General features: G+C 59.9%; 6 protein-coding genes across 6 annotated transcripts; 2 read left to right on the top strand and 4 right to left on the bottom strand.

Moving 5' to 3' along the window:
* Positions 1-1,783: 1,783 nt before the first annotated feature.
* DL89DRAFT_266782 (uncharacterized protein) lies at positions 1,784-2,734 on the bottom strand (the record flags this gene model as incomplete). The annotated part of the gene is made up of 3 exons (XM_040887229.1): positions 2,623-2,734; positions 2,270-2,543; positions 1,784-2,187 (listed from the first exon to the last, which is right to left on the bottom strand). Coding segments are annotated over exons 1-3 (440 nt in total), but the record flags the coding sequence as incomplete, so codon positions are not given.
* A 38-nt stretch (positions 2,735-2,772) lies between these two features.
* DL89DRAFT_266783 (uncharacterized protein) lies at positions 2,773-4,132 on the bottom strand. The gene has a single exon (XM_040887230.1). The coding sequence runs from the start codon at positions 4,055-4,057 to the stop codon at positions 2,840-2,842; it is 1,218 nt and encodes a 405-aa protein (XP_040744169.1). The 5' UTR covers positions 4,058-4,132; the 3' UTR covers positions 2,773-2,839.
* Positions 4,133-5,871: 1,739 nt separating this feature from the next.
* DL89DRAFT_274641 (uncharacterized protein) lies at positions 5,872-6,627 on the top strand (the record flags this gene model as incomplete). The annotated part of the gene is made up of 2 exons (XM_040889211.1): positions 5,872-6,494; positions 6,555-6,627. 2 exons carry the CDS (start codon positions 5,872-5,874, stop codon positions 6,625-6,627), a joined length of 696 nt encoding a protein of 231 aa, XP_040744170.1.
* A 132-nt stretch (positions 6,628-6,759) lies between these two features.
* Positions 6,760-8,530, bottom strand: DL89DRAFT_292240 (MBOAT-domain-containing protein; the record flags this gene model as incomplete). Its single annotated transcript, XM_040890277.1, has 2 exons — positions 6,760-8,010; positions 8,039-8,530. 2 exons carry the CDS (start codon positions 8,528-8,530, stop codon positions 6,760-6,762), a joined length of 1,743 nt encoding a protein of 580 aa, XP_040744171.1.
* A 372-nt stretch (positions 8,531-8,902) lies between these two features.
* DL89DRAFT_292241 (terpene synthase) lies at positions 8,903-11,086 on the bottom strand (the record flags this gene model as incomplete). The annotated part of the gene is made up of 7 exons (XM_040890278.1): positions 8,903-9,083; positions 9,183-9,268; positions 9,303-9,536; positions 9,580-9,705; positions 9,737-9,877; positions 9,918-10,589; positions 10,652-11,086. The coding sequence occupies 7 exons, from the start codon at positions 11,084-11,086 to the stop codon at positions 8,903-8,905; spliced, it is 1,875 nt and encodes a 624-aa protein (XP_040744172.1).
* A 3,848-nt stretch (positions 11,087-14,934) lies between these two features.
* DL89DRAFT_278003 (pyridoxine biosynthesis protein) lies at positions 14,935-15,885 on the top strand (the record flags this gene model as incomplete). The annotated part of the gene is made up of 2 exons (XM_040889486.1): positions 14,935-15,704; positions 15,727-15,885. Exons 1-2 carry the CDS (start codon positions 14,958-14,960, stop codon positions 15,883-15,885), a joined length of 906 nt encoding a protein of 301 aa, XP_040744173.1. The 5' UTR covers positions 14,935-14,957.
* Between the last annotated feature and the right edge of the window lie 207 nt (positions 15,886-16,092).

Genomic DNA, 16,092 nt, shown 5'->3' on the forward strand with positions numbered 1-16,092 from the left:
AACGCTCAGCAGTGCGCTGTGTGCCCGTCTCCGCAGCACGCTGTCTTCGGCTCCCAGGGATAGGATCAGATTGAACAGGAGCTGGACCGAGTATGATCGGAGGAGCGAGGGGAGGTTGACGTCGACCTTGTCTGGTGGCAGATGCGACTCGGTCGTAATTAGCCGCACAAACCGCTGCATGGCTTCGCCCATGAGCTGGTCATCAATCAGGAATATTTTGGCGAAGATGGCGGGCGTCTGGTTCACGCACAGCACCGGCAGTGTGTCATTGAGAATCTCCGCCACGTGCCTGAGCGCCGCCTCGTTGCCAGCGACCATCAGCTCTGGGATGATTGTGTCCTGGTGCTGTCTGACGAACCGCTCAGGCGTCGTCTCTAGGATCTGCATGCAGTGGATGAATGGCTGTGGCAGCGACTGCGCCAGTGTGTCAGCCAAGGTACAGGCAATATCGCGAGAGAATGCGACAGCAGCTTCGTCAGCGATACCGCAAGCTTGCGGGAGATCAAGAGTAGCTGTTCCATCGCCACTGCACGGAGGAAGATGTTATCGCGGCAGTAGTACTCGACCAGGAACGACACAGCCTGGCCCAGCGTCGGCTCTTGAAATGTGCATGCACATCCAACACCCCCTGCCACTAGCTGCAGGACTTCCTCGACGATGTTTGGATCATGGAAGCCCGTGATAGCTTGAGCATCTCTGTCATGGTCTCGCGCCGGTTCGAGCGATGCACCGCCACATGCTGGTCAGTTTCACCGTGCAGATTTCTACGCGAGTACGACAGGATCGCGTCTTTGGCTGCCAGGCGGATTTCGCGGCTGCTGCTTTGCAGATGGCGGATGGTACCGACTCCAATCGACGATGTGCGCAGATCGATGTCACCGACCGGTGCGTGCCGGACAAACCGGCAGATGCTCTGCAGAAACTTCACCCGCGTGGAATCCAGGTCGCGGTTCAGCGCAATGAACCAGTACGGCACCCAATCGCTCAACGAGACAGTCTTTCGCGACCTGCCCGGATCTGCGTCCATGCCATCGTCAGTATCTGCTGCTCCATCTGTCACTGCCGGGTGCTGCTGCTGGCGGTGGTCGGTGTCAGCATGGTCGCAGTCACAGCAATGATAAATGCGCATTATATCAGTGTCAGTCTCGGGGCAGAGGCAGTGAATAATCGACTCAATAATGCTCAGGGTCGCCGGCACCTCATCCTCGCCGTCGCTCATGTCGATATCGGCTTGCTCCGCGAGAACTCCCTGGAGAGCAAGACATCCAGACCGCGCACAGCTCACCGCACCCAAAGCGCGTGCAGCAATGCCGAGCAGGTGCGGTGAATCGTCGCAAGTTATGCTGAACCGCTTTGCAGCCAACAGAAACGCATCTTTTCCTGCGCTATGCGCGCCGATACAAACCAGTGGGAACAGTGACCACGCGAATGAGCGCGTTTCGAGCGTTGACGGTCGCGACAGATAGCTGCAAAACGCCGCAATAAACCACTCCACGAGTCCGTCGGCGTAGATGCCCTGGGTCAATGCAGTCATTGCCAGCGCCGTGTATTTGGTTCTCAAGGCGACTTGCAGGAGTGGACCGTTGGTTTGGCTGATGCCTGCCAGCGATCCGAGCTGCGGCGGCAGGGGCAAGGTAGTGTCGGCAGTGAAGTGCCGGTCCAGTGCAAGCGGCAGTACCAGCAGCATCAGCTCCCGTTCTGTTGTCAGCTGGGCTGATCCATCGTCACCTAGAGACAAAGGATAAAGACATTTAGGGAGTCCAAGAGCAGGGGATGTTGGTGTTTTGAATGTTAATATTTATATGTATCTTTTTTGGGCGAGACGCAAGAGAAAGTGGTGTGATAAGTTACGAACAGGTATTTAAAAACAGGGGAGGTTTGGGAAGTGGAAGAGCTGGCAATGGCAGTTTAGCCGCCACACCCACTGCCTCCCCTACGCTAGAGAGAAAATGGGAATGATGTGTTAGTTGGGGAGCCAGCTCCTCTGTGCATCTCCAGAGAAGCGACAACAGCAACAGCAGCAACAGCAGAACATAAAAGCACCCACAGATGCCAGCACATCTACATACATTCATTGTGTTTCGCGATCAGCTCGATAAGGAACTGGTATGCACCGGCAAATGACGCCTCCAGCGACCCGTCGTTGCCAACATTGTCGGCATCTTCGCTGATGTCCAATTCGTCAACCTACAGAAGCACCAGCATGAGCAATACAAGCGTGTGGTCTTTGAACGCGCCCTCTTTTACACTGTACAGGCGGCAGCCATACCTTTGCCAGCCGATCAATTACGCTGCCCACGTAGTCGAGTGCGCCGTTGTACATTGACCCGAATGCATGGCGCGATCCCGGCGTGTTTTGTGTTTGGAGCCACTGCAGACCCTGGATCAGCTCGATCGCGTTGTTCATCGCCTGCGGCAGGTATTCTTCATGCTGTGACCGCTGCTGCAGGATGGCTGTCAGGCGGTCGGTGCGTTTCTTTATCTCCGAGGCAAACAGCGTCCGTGTGAAGCGGTCAGGAGCCGCGGTGCTGCGCAAGCGCTTCCTAATAGCAGAGGTGCTCCATGCATTAGCGCACATGCAATTCAAGGCGATTTACTGGACTATCCCGGCTGTAGACCTACCTCTCAGGCGAGACCCTTTCGACAGTGGTTTCTCCAGTACGCTTGGCCATTGCGCTGCTGTCAAATGTGCTGGCAATATTTACTATAATATTTGGTGTAAAAAAGGTTTGTGTACAGTAAATGGCTGAGGAGAGAAGGGCTGGCAGCCAGCAGGCTTTGGCTGCGCCCAGAAACAAGCCACTCGATTTGGAGATCACATGGCAGATCTGTGACTGGCTCACCGCTTGTGCACCACTGCCAGCGGCGGGAACGGCTGCACCTTGCTCAGGACAGCGGTGGCATGGGATTGTGACATGTATCCTTTGACGTATCCCTTGAAGATCATGTCAGCCAGCATGCACTCGACCTCAGGCATGTCCAGGCTCAGACCGCAGGCAGCAAACGCCGCCTGGAACTTGCTGAACGGCACATGTGGGGCCTTGCCGCCAATTAGATATGCCTTGCGCAACAGACCGCGGACCGCAATGTCCCTCACCTTCTCAACGGCCATGAATGTGCCCAGCGACACCAGCCGCCGCTCCTTGGCATGCAATACGTGGTCAAATCCGCGCAGATCACCGCGGCGAACAGCCGTTGCCAGGTCGCCATACAGGCCGCCGATGGCCGGGTACTTTTGCAGCAGGCGCAGGCTAGGCAGAATGCCTTCCATCATCTGGATCGGGACCAGGAAGGTCAGAATGCGGGTTTTGTTTCGGGGCGACCCACGGAGGCAGTGCTGCAGCGCAAACATCAGGTCGTCCTTGGCCAGCCCATAGCGCTCGTCACGGAAAGCCAGCACGCCCTTGTAGTAGCGGAAAGACACCTGGTCGGACATTGGAAAGTTCTCCAGGGGCGGCGTGTCGCTGGCCTGGATGGCCTTGATGGTGCTGGTGCACATGTTGTAGGCCTTCAGGTGGAAGTACGACGCCAGCAGCAGGTTTGCCAGGCGGTACATGCCCCACTTGCGCGACTTGCTTGGGTCGGGCTCGCGGTCGATCATGCAGGACGACAGGCCGGTGTTTATCGCACGGGTTGCGTCCTCCAGCTTGCTTGCCGCCATGCCCTGGGCTGCGAGCTGCTGGTCCGCCCGCCGCGCCAGCATGCAGAGATCCTGGCACATGGCCAGCAGAGTGGGCACGGCCCAACGTGTCATTCGCTGGAAGGCCACATTGAACTTGTCAAACGACTGCTTGTGCTGTGTGTATGCATCGATGTAGTTGCCGCTCTCGAATGCAACTGAGGCACGGAAATGGCACAGCGTCATGTCCTCCCACAGCGTCCGCGGATTGCGCTCATACAGACAGCCAAAGCTGGTGTCCTCCCTGTAGATATCCTGGAGCACCCGCTTCGAGTACAGCGACCCAATGCGCACGACCTGGGCCAGCTCCTCTGCATTCTGAGTCGTCTTCAGGGCCTTGAACTTGAACAGGGCCTTGGTGAGGCGGGTGTCTGACATTTTTTGTTTGCCTGGAATGAAGTGTATAAACGGTAAGTTTGGAGTTGACAGAGACGAAAGCACCAGGGGTCGAGCACGCCAGCCTTGAGCTAAAGAAAAAAGCTCTGTCCAATCACATCGCTCGCAGGCCTGTCCAAGCTTTTCCTCGATTCTCAACCAGCCAGTCTACAAAAGAGCACGCACAGCAAGTACGCGTGCGCGAAATAGTCGACCCATTCCTTTTCTGCTCTTCTTTTCCACTCAGCTGCTTTTGAGTCTTGTTAGTAGGGGACCCTGCCGTCTATATTTCACCAGTTTTCCTCACCCTAGTTTGTGATAAACGCCGTCCCACCCTTCCCCAAGGCAGCGGGCAATACGAGGCTTAACTGCGAAGCAAATTCCAAAGGCGTGCCAATTAATAAGCTACTATATTTCCCGCTTTCCTGTATCTTTACTTTTTTCTCTCTCCTAGAGTGTTGGCACAAGGGACCCACTTGGAGCCTTACCCATATACACTACACTATTTCTCCCCCCATCATACCCCACATATTTACACGATGGCCATGGCGCGTACGCGAACCGGGTCGAAGCGCATAGGCGGTAGTGCAAGTGCAAAGTCACAGGCACCGCCCAAGCGCAGCACTGCTAATAGGAAACGTGGCATGGCAACCTTGCCAGGCGAAGAGCCGGGCCTATCACATGACCAAAGCAACGTCACCCTGGATGGCAAGCATGCTCAGACAGCACGGCCTGTGGCGGCCATCAGGGGCACACGCGTGTCGGCACGGATATCCAGCGTCAAAGCATCTTCAGAGACAACAGCACCGACAACAACAACGACAGAAACAAAAGCGCCGGCGGTGCTGAATGGGAATAAGGCGGTAGCGGCAAAAAGGACAAAGGCAGTAAAAGTCAAAGCGCCCAGCCGCGTGGCTTCAGGCGACCCCGCCAAGGTGCCCGAGGCCAACTTTATTATGTCGTCATCGCCACGCAAGCCGCGGCAGTCGCTGCCTGGCGGCACGCACGGACTGGCTGGTATTCCCAGTGCGGCAAAGCGGCGAAGCAGCGATGTGCTGGCGGGTGAGAAGGTCGAGGTGGCAGTGAAGCGGCAGCGGTCGAATCAGTCGGACAGCAGCGAGGCGTCGGAGAACGAGGGGGGTGGTGGAGATCGCGATGTGCCGCCGTCGCCGCTCAAGGCAATTCTGTCACCGGTGATGGGGCTGCTGCGGCGGGTGTCGGGGATAGCGCAGGATCCGCTGGGGTCGATTAGCGGCAGCAACTCGCGTGCGCCGACTCCGCCGCCAGCAAATGGCCATGCGGGGGAGAAGGACGAGGAAATGGATGAAAAGGAGGATGAGGATGTGCAGCCAGCAGTTGTTGGGGCTCCTGCGGGTTCCCCCGAGGCAGAGTCGCTGACAGCACCACCAATGAACCCAACAACCACACTCAACAATGGCAGTGCCGGCAGCAGCTCGCAGCAACAGCAGCAGCAGATTTTGTACCCGGTAGACACCGCAACCAGTAGCCAGGCAACCAGCCCGTCGCAGATAACCACGAGCCTCACAGAGACGCACAGCAAGGAGAACATCCCGGTATTCAGCGGGGGCGGCGGCGGAGTGATGGCAGTGGAACCAGCGGCTCACGGAACATCGCCAGCGATTAGTGCGGAGCTGCCGCTGGCGCTGTCGGCGGTTCATGTGTCGGACGCATCGGCAGATAACGGGCAGCTGGCGAGCCTGGCGACGCTGGCGTACAGCGAAATCGACGTGCAGGCGGGACAGCAGGCAGTGCAGTATGAGGAGGACTCTGACGACGAGTTCACACCGTACCTGTTTATGTCTGACCTGCCGCCGGTGCCGAAGGAGCACACGCTGCGGCCGTACGCGCTGCCGCGGAAGACGCGGTCGAGCCCACCGATCACGCTGGTGCTGGATCTAGACGAGACGCTGGTGCACTGCGCGCTGAGCAAGATTGACAACGCCGACCTGGTGTTTGCGGTGGAGTACAACGAGGTGAAGTACGACGTGTACTGCCGGCTGCGACCGGGATACCGGGAGTTCCTGGAGCGGGCGAGCAAGAGGTTCGAGGTAGCAATCTTCACGGCGTCGCAGCAGGTGTATGCTGACAACCTGCTGAATCTGATTGATCCGGGGCGGCGGCTGATCCGGCACCGGCTGTTTCGGGACTCGTGCGTGTATGTGAACACAAACTACGTGAAGGACCTGGGGATTCTGGGGCGGGACGAGGCGAAGATGCTGCTGGTGGACAACTGCCCGCAGGCGTTCGCGTACCAGCCGTCGAACGGAATTCCGATTGAGAGCTGGTATGGCGACCAGGCCGACCGCGAGCTGCTGCGGCTGATGGACTTTCTGGAGACGCTGGCAGACGCCGACGACGTGCGGCCGCTGATCGAGGCCCACTTCCGCACGCGCGAGAAGGTTGCCGAGGCAAAGCGGCGGTACGAGTACTGGCTTACGCAGCAGCTGATGCCGCGTGTGCCGGTGGGGCTGCCGACCAGCTACGCGGCGCCGACGTCGCCGCCATCGTCGTCATCGGCAATGGGCGTCGCCACAGCTAGTAATCCGACATAGTCTTTCTGTCTTTCACTCCCTCCATCTCTGCTGCATGGTTGTAACTTTTTTTTCCTTTCCATCTCCAACAACAATTAATATCTGACTCCATATGTAGTATCTGGTACGTTGGTATAAATACTGCTTTTTTGGTTACTCCTGGTGTTGATCGGGCGATGCAGCCGCCGGTCTCTGCCTGAGCGGCGACTCGGACCTGCGAACAGGTGCGCCGGGGCTCTCTGGAGGCCTGCTGCTGCGCACATGCATCTCCCAGGACTCGCCCTCGGCGAACTCTTTGCGGTACTGGTGCTCGCGCCACTCAAACATGACCTGCAGGTGGATGTTGAGCAGGAAGTATGTGCCGGCCAGGAAGGCGGCGCCGGAGCGGCTAAAGATCTTGTCAAGCATCTTGTCGACGCCCGCATCGCCAAAGCCGACCAGATTGGCAACCATCATGGCGATGATATTCAGGGCACCGCCCAGCGAGCACAGGAAGCGGAAGTACGGACGCCTCGCCCAGCGCCGGCCGTACCAGGTCGCCAGGGCCTCGGGCAGGAACAGCAGGGCAATCAGCCACGCCCACTGCAGCAGGCGCATGGTCAGGTCGTGCCAGAGCGCGACAAAGGTGAAGACCACAAAGGTGTTCCAGGGCGCGGTGCGGCGGCCGCCTAGCGGAATGTACAGGTAGCGCACCAGCCATTTGTTGTAGCTGCAGTGCCAGTCGCGCCAGAACTGCTGCAGCGAGTAGTTGTTGCTCATGCACCGCCGCATATTCTCGATGGTCGCCAGGCCGTCGGCCATTGCCCAGAAGCGCGCAAACCGCCAGATCACCAGCAGCTTCAGCCAGATGAACGTCAGACGCATGTACCCGAACAGGCTGATCTCGTAGGCCGAGTACGTGTCCCACTGGCCCAGCTTGCTGATCGCCACGGCGTAGACCGTGTGCAGAATCAGCTCCATCAACAGCACCGATGCAACTAGCCGCAGGCCGTATGTGATCGTGCCTCGGCCTGTAACCGACGGCGCCGGGAACCGCATCTGCCACACAAAGTCGTTGAAGGTGATGATCGGGCCGGTCAGATAGAGCGGCGGGTACGCCAGATACGCCCAGTAGTTGATTAGGCAGTAGTCCTCGGCAAAGCACGGCGTCTCGACGCGCTGCTTGTCGGTGGCTGGCACGGCGGGCGCATCGGCCTGCTGCCTCTGCCAGTGGTAGTCCAGCGCAAATGACATCATGCGCAGCATCGTGATGTTGAAGGTCACGTCCCAGCGCCGCAGAATCCCGCGGTGGCCGTCCAGCCACGCCAATGCCGGCGAAATCCTCCCAAACTCGTACCCGTCATAGCGCTCGTTCATGAACAGCACAGCCAAGTTGTACATCCAGAACACCACCGGCGCCCACCGCTTCCCGCCCAGACGTTTCGCCTAGCACGTAATTGCCCAATGCCAGTGCCAGGATAAACACCACCGAGGCGCCCGACAGGACCACCACGAAGACCATGGCGAATATGCTCGGGAACCATAGGCTCGGCAGTGCCCCGCGCACGGCCATCGGGCTCTGCCGCACTGCCTGGCATGCATTTCGCAGCACGGTCTTTTGCACCAGCCGGTTCAGCACTACGAACGCCAGCATCGCCAGCGCAAAGGCAGGCAGATTGCCGCGGAACACCGCCCACTGGCCATCCGACAGGTCCACCATGCGTCCAAGCATCCAGCCCGGCGACAGCTCGTGCTCGTAGTCCTTGTACTCGGGGCGGTGCGGCGACGACGCCCGGTACATTGTATAGGCCATGTTCGGCACCACGATCAGGTACGCCAGGTAGTACGCTTTGAACTCCAATGTGCCCCACAGCGGAGCCGAAGGCAGGCGCCGGCTGCGTGCGGGGGCCACAGGCTGCTGTGCAGACTGCGTCATTGCCGCCATGTGTGGGATTGTTCGAAAGCGGGCTGAGAAGCAGGGTGTTTGAAATGTCTTCTATAGTCACAGCGTGCTCTGATGAGGAGCGCGTTGTCATTACCGAAGGGGAGAGAAAGGGAAAGAAACTGTCAATGCGGAGAAAGAGGAATAAAATAAGCAGAGAGGCTGCCTGAAGAGCAGGTCGTAGATGAGAGGAGGGGAGAAACGTGGCGGACGAGATAGCTCCAAAAAGCAAAGCCTGGAGAAGTAGCAAGACGCAGATAAACACAGCCCGGCCCGGCCCGGTCCAAGCAAGCCTTGATCGTCCAAGCGGGCGCTTCGATCGTCCCCACAGTATTGCGCTCTCATGTGACAGTTTTATTGTGTTTTTGTTTTCCTCTACTCGATAAGCGGCAGGTCGCCGTAGAGCTCGACATAGCGGCCCAAAGCCCAGATGGGGAAGACGAACTTGTAGTTCGGGTAGCGGATGCCGCACGAGTGGTTGAAGACGCCCTCAGTCGCGTCCTGCAGCCACTCGCCGTTGGGCTGCTGGCGCTTCATCAAGAAGATAACGCCCTTTCTGACAGGAGTTGTCGTAGTTGCAGCCGGCAGGCCATCAGTCCGAGCAAGGCAAAGGCAGTGTTGGTGATCTGGCTGCCCTCGGGGTGCTGGAATGTACTTGTGCTGCAGACAGCTCTCGAACGCCTCGCCCCAGCCGCCATCCTCGTTCTGGCGGTCGACCAGGAACGCACATCCCTTCATGCCCTCCCACGAGTTGTTGAAGTTGATGCCCACGCACGCCAAGGCTCTGCAGCGCAAACATGGCGGCGTACGTGAAGCACACGCCCCACGAGCCATACCACGAGCCGTCGGGGCGCTGGCTATTGACCACCCACTTGGTGGCGCTGTCAATGCATTTCTGGATCTTGTGCGGCTTGTAGTCCGGGTACTGCTTGCGGAACGTGGTCAGCGCCAGCACCACCGACGTGGTGCATTCCGGGTACGTGTACTCCACCATGATGTTGCCAAAGACCTTCGGCCGCGTTGATCTGCTCCATCAGCTGCGGGCCGCGCACGCGCTCGTACGACGCAAAGCCGCCGCCCCAGTTCTGCATGCCCAGCAGCAGGTCCACCGCCTCGTACAGGCGCTCCTCCGAGACCAGCTTTGGCAAAAAGCTCCCCTGCTGCAGCATCACGGTGGCCTTGAGGCCCTCGGCTGTGGTGTCAGGAGACAGTGTACGCCTGGTCGCGCGTGCTGAACGGCCACGCGCCCTTGGTCGCCTGCCGGTACGTGCGCCCCATCAGCTCCGGGTCCTGGCGGATCTGCGAGCTCTCCAGGAACTGCAGCGCACGCAGCATGTGCTCGCGGTTCTCCTTCAGCCCCGCAATGCCTGCATCCACCTGCTGCCTGCACCATGAACGCCGTATCCCACAGCTGCGACCCGTTGGTGCCGCTGGCCGCCAGGCCCTCGCGGCACATCCACAGCACGTCAGGGATGCGCTCGCGCATGCCACGCATCCAGTGGCTGTCGTTGCCGTGCGCATAGTGGATGGCCAGCAGGTTGGCCGCAAAGTTCACCGGCGCGATGCACAAAAAGTGTGTGTTTTTCAGCTCCATTTCGATCTGGAACAGGGCCTCCCTCATGGCCATGCGGCGCAGGAACTGCGGCTTCCAGTCCTCGTAGACGCCCAACGCGCGGTTGAAGACTCGAAGCAGCAGCGTATTCGGCACATACCGGTCGGCGGAGCTGACGTTGTCGCGCTGCGCCCGCCAGTCGATCTGCTCGTACGGCTGGTCATAGAGCTCCTGGCGCAGCGACCGCGTCAGGTCATTCAGGGGCATAGAGCGCTTCAGGCTGTATGTGTAGCACATCGCTACAAAGACCGCGCGCGTATGCACCCACCAGTTGCCCGGGTTCAGCGGCAGCACCGACGGCAGCAGCAGGGGCTCGGGCGGCAGCGGGTTCATGCCCTCCCACTCGTAAACGCCCAGTGCGCTCAGCCAGAACTTGCCCCACGACGGGATCGCACACGCCCCGCCCAGCTCATGCAGCCGCGCGCGCGCCTGCACCAGCGCCGCATGGTCCTGCGTCCATGCCCAGAATCCGCAGCATCGTGTAGTTCATTGCGGTGCCAAACACCGACGACTTGCCCTCGGTGTGCAGCCCCCAGCCGCCGTCCTGCATTCGCCCGGTTCAGCAGGTACCGGCACATCTCGCGCTTCTGGTTCTCGCCGATTGTCAGGCCGCAGATGTACGAGGCGATTACCAGTCCGCACGTGACAAACAGCGGCCCGTCGTAGTTGCCGCCCCAGTGCCCGTCGTCGGTCTGCAGGCGCTTGAAGAACTCCCAGCCGTTCTTGATCGCCTCGGATGGCCGCCGCGCGTGTGGCAGCTCGGGCATATCGACGGCCAGGCCCAGCCAGTACTTCTCCAGAAAGCTCTGCGGCCGCTTCTCGGCGTCTTCGTCGCTGAGGTATGTCCACACCTGCCGCCCATTGTCGACATCCAGTCGCCACTTTGTCAGGTCCGTGCGGAACTCGCTGGCCAGGCCCGCGTCTGTAAAGTACGTTTGCTCCGACATAGAGAGTAAAAGCTAGTATTGCAGGAAAAGCAAAGACAAGATGCTACGCCGCAAGCCTTTCAGCAGTGATCGCCACTACATTGAAACCATTTTGATTGGTAATCTGATAATGTAATTCCTGGCTTCTCAGTAAAAAAAAAAAAAAAGAAACACCTGCCCGCTGCCGTCCACGCGCACGCTGCAGCTCTTTCTTCTAGCAACATATTTCTTGTTTCAATTCGCTCGTTTACAAATACATTTGCTTGTATTTCTAACCCGTCTACACTCCATATACTGTCTGGAGCATACCGTGTAATAGGCCAAAGTGTGAGAGTGCGAGATCTTGAAGAGGTTGAAGGCCCACTTTTTGTATCGGTTAAAAAAACGAATAAACAGAGCCCACTTGGAAGCGCGCACCACTACTATTTAAAGAAACAGCCATGGGAGTTGCAGCCTTTTATCGCTGGTTGACGCGCAAATACCCAAAGGTACAGAGCTATGTGGTAGAAGAGAAGCCCACCAACATCAACGGGATCGTGATCCCGGTGGATGCGACCAAGCCGAACCCGAACGGCGTCGAGTTCGACAACCTATACCTGGACATGAACGGCATCGTCCACCCATGCTGCCACCCGCAGTTCCGCAAGGCACCCGAGACCGAGGAGGAGATGATGGTGGAGATATTCAAGTGCCTGGACCGCGTCTTCAACATGATCCGGCCGCGCAAGCTGGTCTACATGGCAATCGACGGGGTGGCGCCGCGGGCCTAAGATGAACCAGCAGCGGTCGCGGCGGTTCCGCGCAGCCCAGGAGGCTGAGGAGAAGGAGAAAGAGCAGGCAAAGGCGGCCGAGGAGGTTTTCCAAGCGACGGGCGAGCGTCCGGCTCCGTTCGAGAAGCCATGGGACAGCAATTGCATTACGCCCGGCACGCCGTTCATGGAGCTGCTGGCGCAGTCACTGCGGTACTACGTGGCCAGCAAGCTCAACAGCGACCCGGCCTGGCGCAACGTCAAGGTGGTTCTGTCGGACTCGAATGTGCCGGGCGAGGGCGAGCACAAGATCATGGACTACATTCGGCGGCAGCGCATGATGCCTGCGCACGACCCAAACACCACCCATGTTCTGTACGGATTGGATGCCGATCTGATCATGCTCTCGCTGGCCACGCACGAGCCGCACTTCAAGATCCTGCGCGAGGACGTGCAGTGGGCCGACAATCTAAGCAGGCCCTGCCGGATATGCGGCAAAAAGGGCCATTTCCAGCGCAACTGCCTGGGCGCCGGCAACAACACGCCCGATGTCGACATGAACGACCAGCCGTTTGTCTTTGCCAACATTGACATTCTGCGCGAGTACCTGGAGATTGAGCTGCAGCCCGACCGCCGCCTGCCCTTCCGGTTCGACCTGGAGCGCGCCATCGACGACTGGGTGTTCATGTGCTTCTTTGTCGGCAACGACTTTCTGCCCCACCTGCCGTCGCTCGAGATCCGCGAGGGCGCCATCGAGAAGCTGGTTGCCATGTGGAAAGAGGAGCTGCCCAATATCGGCGGATACATAACCCACAACGGCGATGTTGATCTGGACCGCGTCCAGCCGATCATGCACCGGCTGGCGGAGCTCGAGGACGAGACGTTTGTTGAGCGCAAGCGCCAGGAGGACCAGCGCGAGCGCAGCCGCCAGCAGCGCGAGCAGCGCGAGCAGAAGCAGCGCCAAGCCGAAGACCAGATATCGGCTGTGGCTGCTGCCAATGCCCGCAGGGAGCGCGAGGCCGCGGAGCGCGTCGGCGCCAGCAACAAGGCCGCTGCCAGTGCCCTCAGGGAGCAGCTGGCGGCCAGGAAGCCCAGCACATCGGCCGAGGGCGAGGAGGAGGTGCTGATGTCTGGGTCAACCGTGGCCAAGCGCCCGCTGGAGGATGCCGAGGAAGGCAGCCATGGACGTGAAGCGCGCCAAGGTGGCCGACTCGGCCACGCCCAGCGAGACCGAGACCGAGGAAGCCGATAGCAAACCGCATCCGGGCGCGCAGCTGCTGGCGCCCGACAACATCCTGCTGCACGAGGACGGATACAAGGAGCGGTTCTACCGTCTAAAGCTCCACCTGTCGCTCGACGACACCGACAAGATCCACGAGATTGCCGAGCACTACGTGCGCGGGCTGTGCTGGGTGCTCAAGTACTACTACCAGGGGTGCGCGTCGTGGGGCTGGTACTACCCGTACCACTACGCGCCATTCGCGTCGGATCTCACCGACGTGGCCTCGATGGACGTGTCGTTCAACCAGGGCGCGCCGATCCGCCCGTTCGAGCAGCTGATGGCGGTGCTGCCGGCCCGGTCACGGCACAACCTGCCCAAGCCGTTCGGCCCATTGATGACGTCGCCTACCAGCCCCATCATCGACTTCTACCCGACAGACTTTCCGCTGGACCTCAACGGCAAAAAGTTCCTGTGGCAGGCGGTGATTCTTTTGCCGTTCATAGACCAGGACCGGCTGCTGCAGACGGTGCAGAAGGTGTATCCGGAGCTGACCGAGGACGAGCGCCAGCGCAATGCGCCCGGCAAGGAGCTGCTGATGGTCAGTGCGGCCAATCCGCTGTACGAGAGCCTGTGCGATCTCTACATGACCAGCGACGACTCGCAGGACCAGCCGCTGAACCCGCGCCTGAGCGGCCGCATGACTGCCACAGTGTCGCGCGACCCGAACTTTGTCCCGCACACGTCCTTTGCCTCGCCGCTCTCGATCCGCCCGGACATTGACGAAGACAAGTCCATTTCTGCAGTCTTCCACCGCCCCACGCCCAAGGCCAAGCACACGGCGGTTTTGCTGCCCAGCCTGACCATGCCCCGCCAGGTGCTCAACCAGGCCGATGTCGATTTTGTGCGCTCCGGCGGCAAGTCCGGCTACCACGGCGGCCCGCGCGGCCCTCACCACGGCAACAACAGGGACTTTTCGCACTTCTACCGCCAGCAGGGCGATGTCTCGCAGGACCGCGGCCGCGGCCCGCGCAGATTCGACGAGCAGGGGAACCAGAACCAGGCATACCAGAACCAGGCGTACCAGAACCGGCCGGTCGCTTACCAGCCGTTTGCGGGCCGCTCGGCGCCCACTGCCATTGCCATTCCAGGGCGGCCCGCCGCAGGGCAGTTTCCAGCAGAACGGCAGTCGTCGTGGCGGCCGAGGCGGCTACAGGGGCAGAGGCGGAGGACCGCCTGGCCGAGGCGGCTACCGTGGCGGGCGCGGTGGAGGATACCGCGGCGGCCAGCGCGGCGGCCAGCACGGCGGCTACCGCAACGGGTACTAGCGAGGCGAGCCTTTTGCAACAGGCACTAGCAGTCCCTATGTGGTCTGTCAACACCAAGGCTTGAGGCGTGGGTTGTTCTCTTGTGCTAGATTATTTCGAGGCTATATTAAATCTCCGCGGTTTCCTGACGGGCCGAACGGGCCCTCTTTCCGCGGGTAAAATACATTCTAGTCAGCTCCACCCAGTCGTGGCAAGGGAACTCCTGGCTGTGGGAGAAGTGCCAGAGATTGTCCGCTGGCCATGTCGCTGCCTGAAAATGGCCGGGCAGGACCCACTGCCCCATCTGGCAAGGCTGATCTCACGCCCTCTTCGATGTTGCCCGGGTGCGTGCGCTGCTCCCGCTAGTGGGACGTGCAAGAGATAAAGCTGGCATCGGGGGTTAGGTTTGGCGCTGACGGAAAAAGAAATTGCCCGCCCATCCCAAAAACGACTGAGCCAAGCGACCGCAACACGCTTGTCGTAAGCTGGCCCAGCGATCGGGAGAGGAGCTATAAAAGACGGCTCATCTGGGCTCCTGCCAGGTTCCTCATAGATAACAGCTTTCTCCGCGTTTTCCTTCTTTTTCTACAAAAAGCCACATTCATATTTACACAGAAATGTCTGACTTCAAGACCGCCACCAACCTCACCGAGAGCACCGCCGCCGTCGATGCCACCGGCTCGTTCAGCGTCAAGACCGGCCTGGCCCAGATGCTCAAGGGCGGAGTGATCATGGACGTGGTCAACGCCGAGCAGGCCCGCATTGCCGAGGAGGCCGGCGCCTGTGCCGTGATGGCGCTGGAGCGCGTGCCCGCCGACATCCGCAAGGACGGCGGCGTCGCGCGCATGTCGGACCCGCAGATGATCAAGGAGATCATCGACGCGGTCACGATCCCGGTCATGGCCAAGGTGCGCATCGGCCATTTTGTTGAGGCCCAGATCATCGAGGCTGTTGGCGTCGACTACATCGACGAGAGCGAGGTGCTGACGCCTGCCGACGACACCTACCACATCGACAAGCACGACTTCAAGGTGCCGTTCGTCTGCGGCTGCCGCGACCTGGGCGAGGCCCTGCGCCGCATCTCCGAGGGCGCCGCCATGATCCGCACCAAGGGCGAGGCTGGCACCGGCGACGTCATCCAGGCTGTCAAGCACATGCGCACGGTCACCAAGCAGATCAAGCACGCGCAGTCGCTGTCCAAGATGGAGCTGTACGACTACGCCAAGGAGCTCGGTGTCTCGCACGAGCTGCTCAAGGAGACTGCCCGCCTTGGCCGTCTGCCCGTGGTCAACTTTGCCGCCGGTGGTGTTGCTACCCCCGCCGATGCTGCCCTGATGATGCAGCTGGGCTGCGACGGTGTGTTTGTCGGCTCCGGGCATCTTCAAGAGCGGCAACCCGGCCAAGCGCGCCCGCGCTATCGTCAAGGCCGTCACCCACTTCAATGACGCCAAGGTCCTGGCGGAGATCTCCGAGGACCTCGGCGAGGCCATGGTGGGCATCAACTGCGACTCGCTGGCCGATAACGAGCGTCTCGAGAAGCGCTAAACCCCCAAAAAGTCGCGTTGCATTTTCTTAATTGATTGTGATTTCTTAATTTCATTTATTCTGCTGCTTGCTGGGGTTGCCCCTCCTTGCCTTGCTCCATTCGGAGGCAGTAATCCGTGACAGTTGGTTCCTGAAAAATATGAGCCTGGACCAACATCGTGTTTTACCTTCAGTGTTAGTGTGTGCCCCTGTGGGGAGTATATGCCG

Source organism: Linderina pennispora (assembly GCF_002104995.1).
Source record: "Linderina pennispora strain ATCC 12442 chromosome Unknown DL89scaffold_5, whole genome shotgun sequence".
Lineage (NCBI taxonomy): Eukaryota > Fungi > Kickxellomycota > Kickxellomycetes > Kickxellales > Kickxellaceae > Linderina > Linderina pennispora.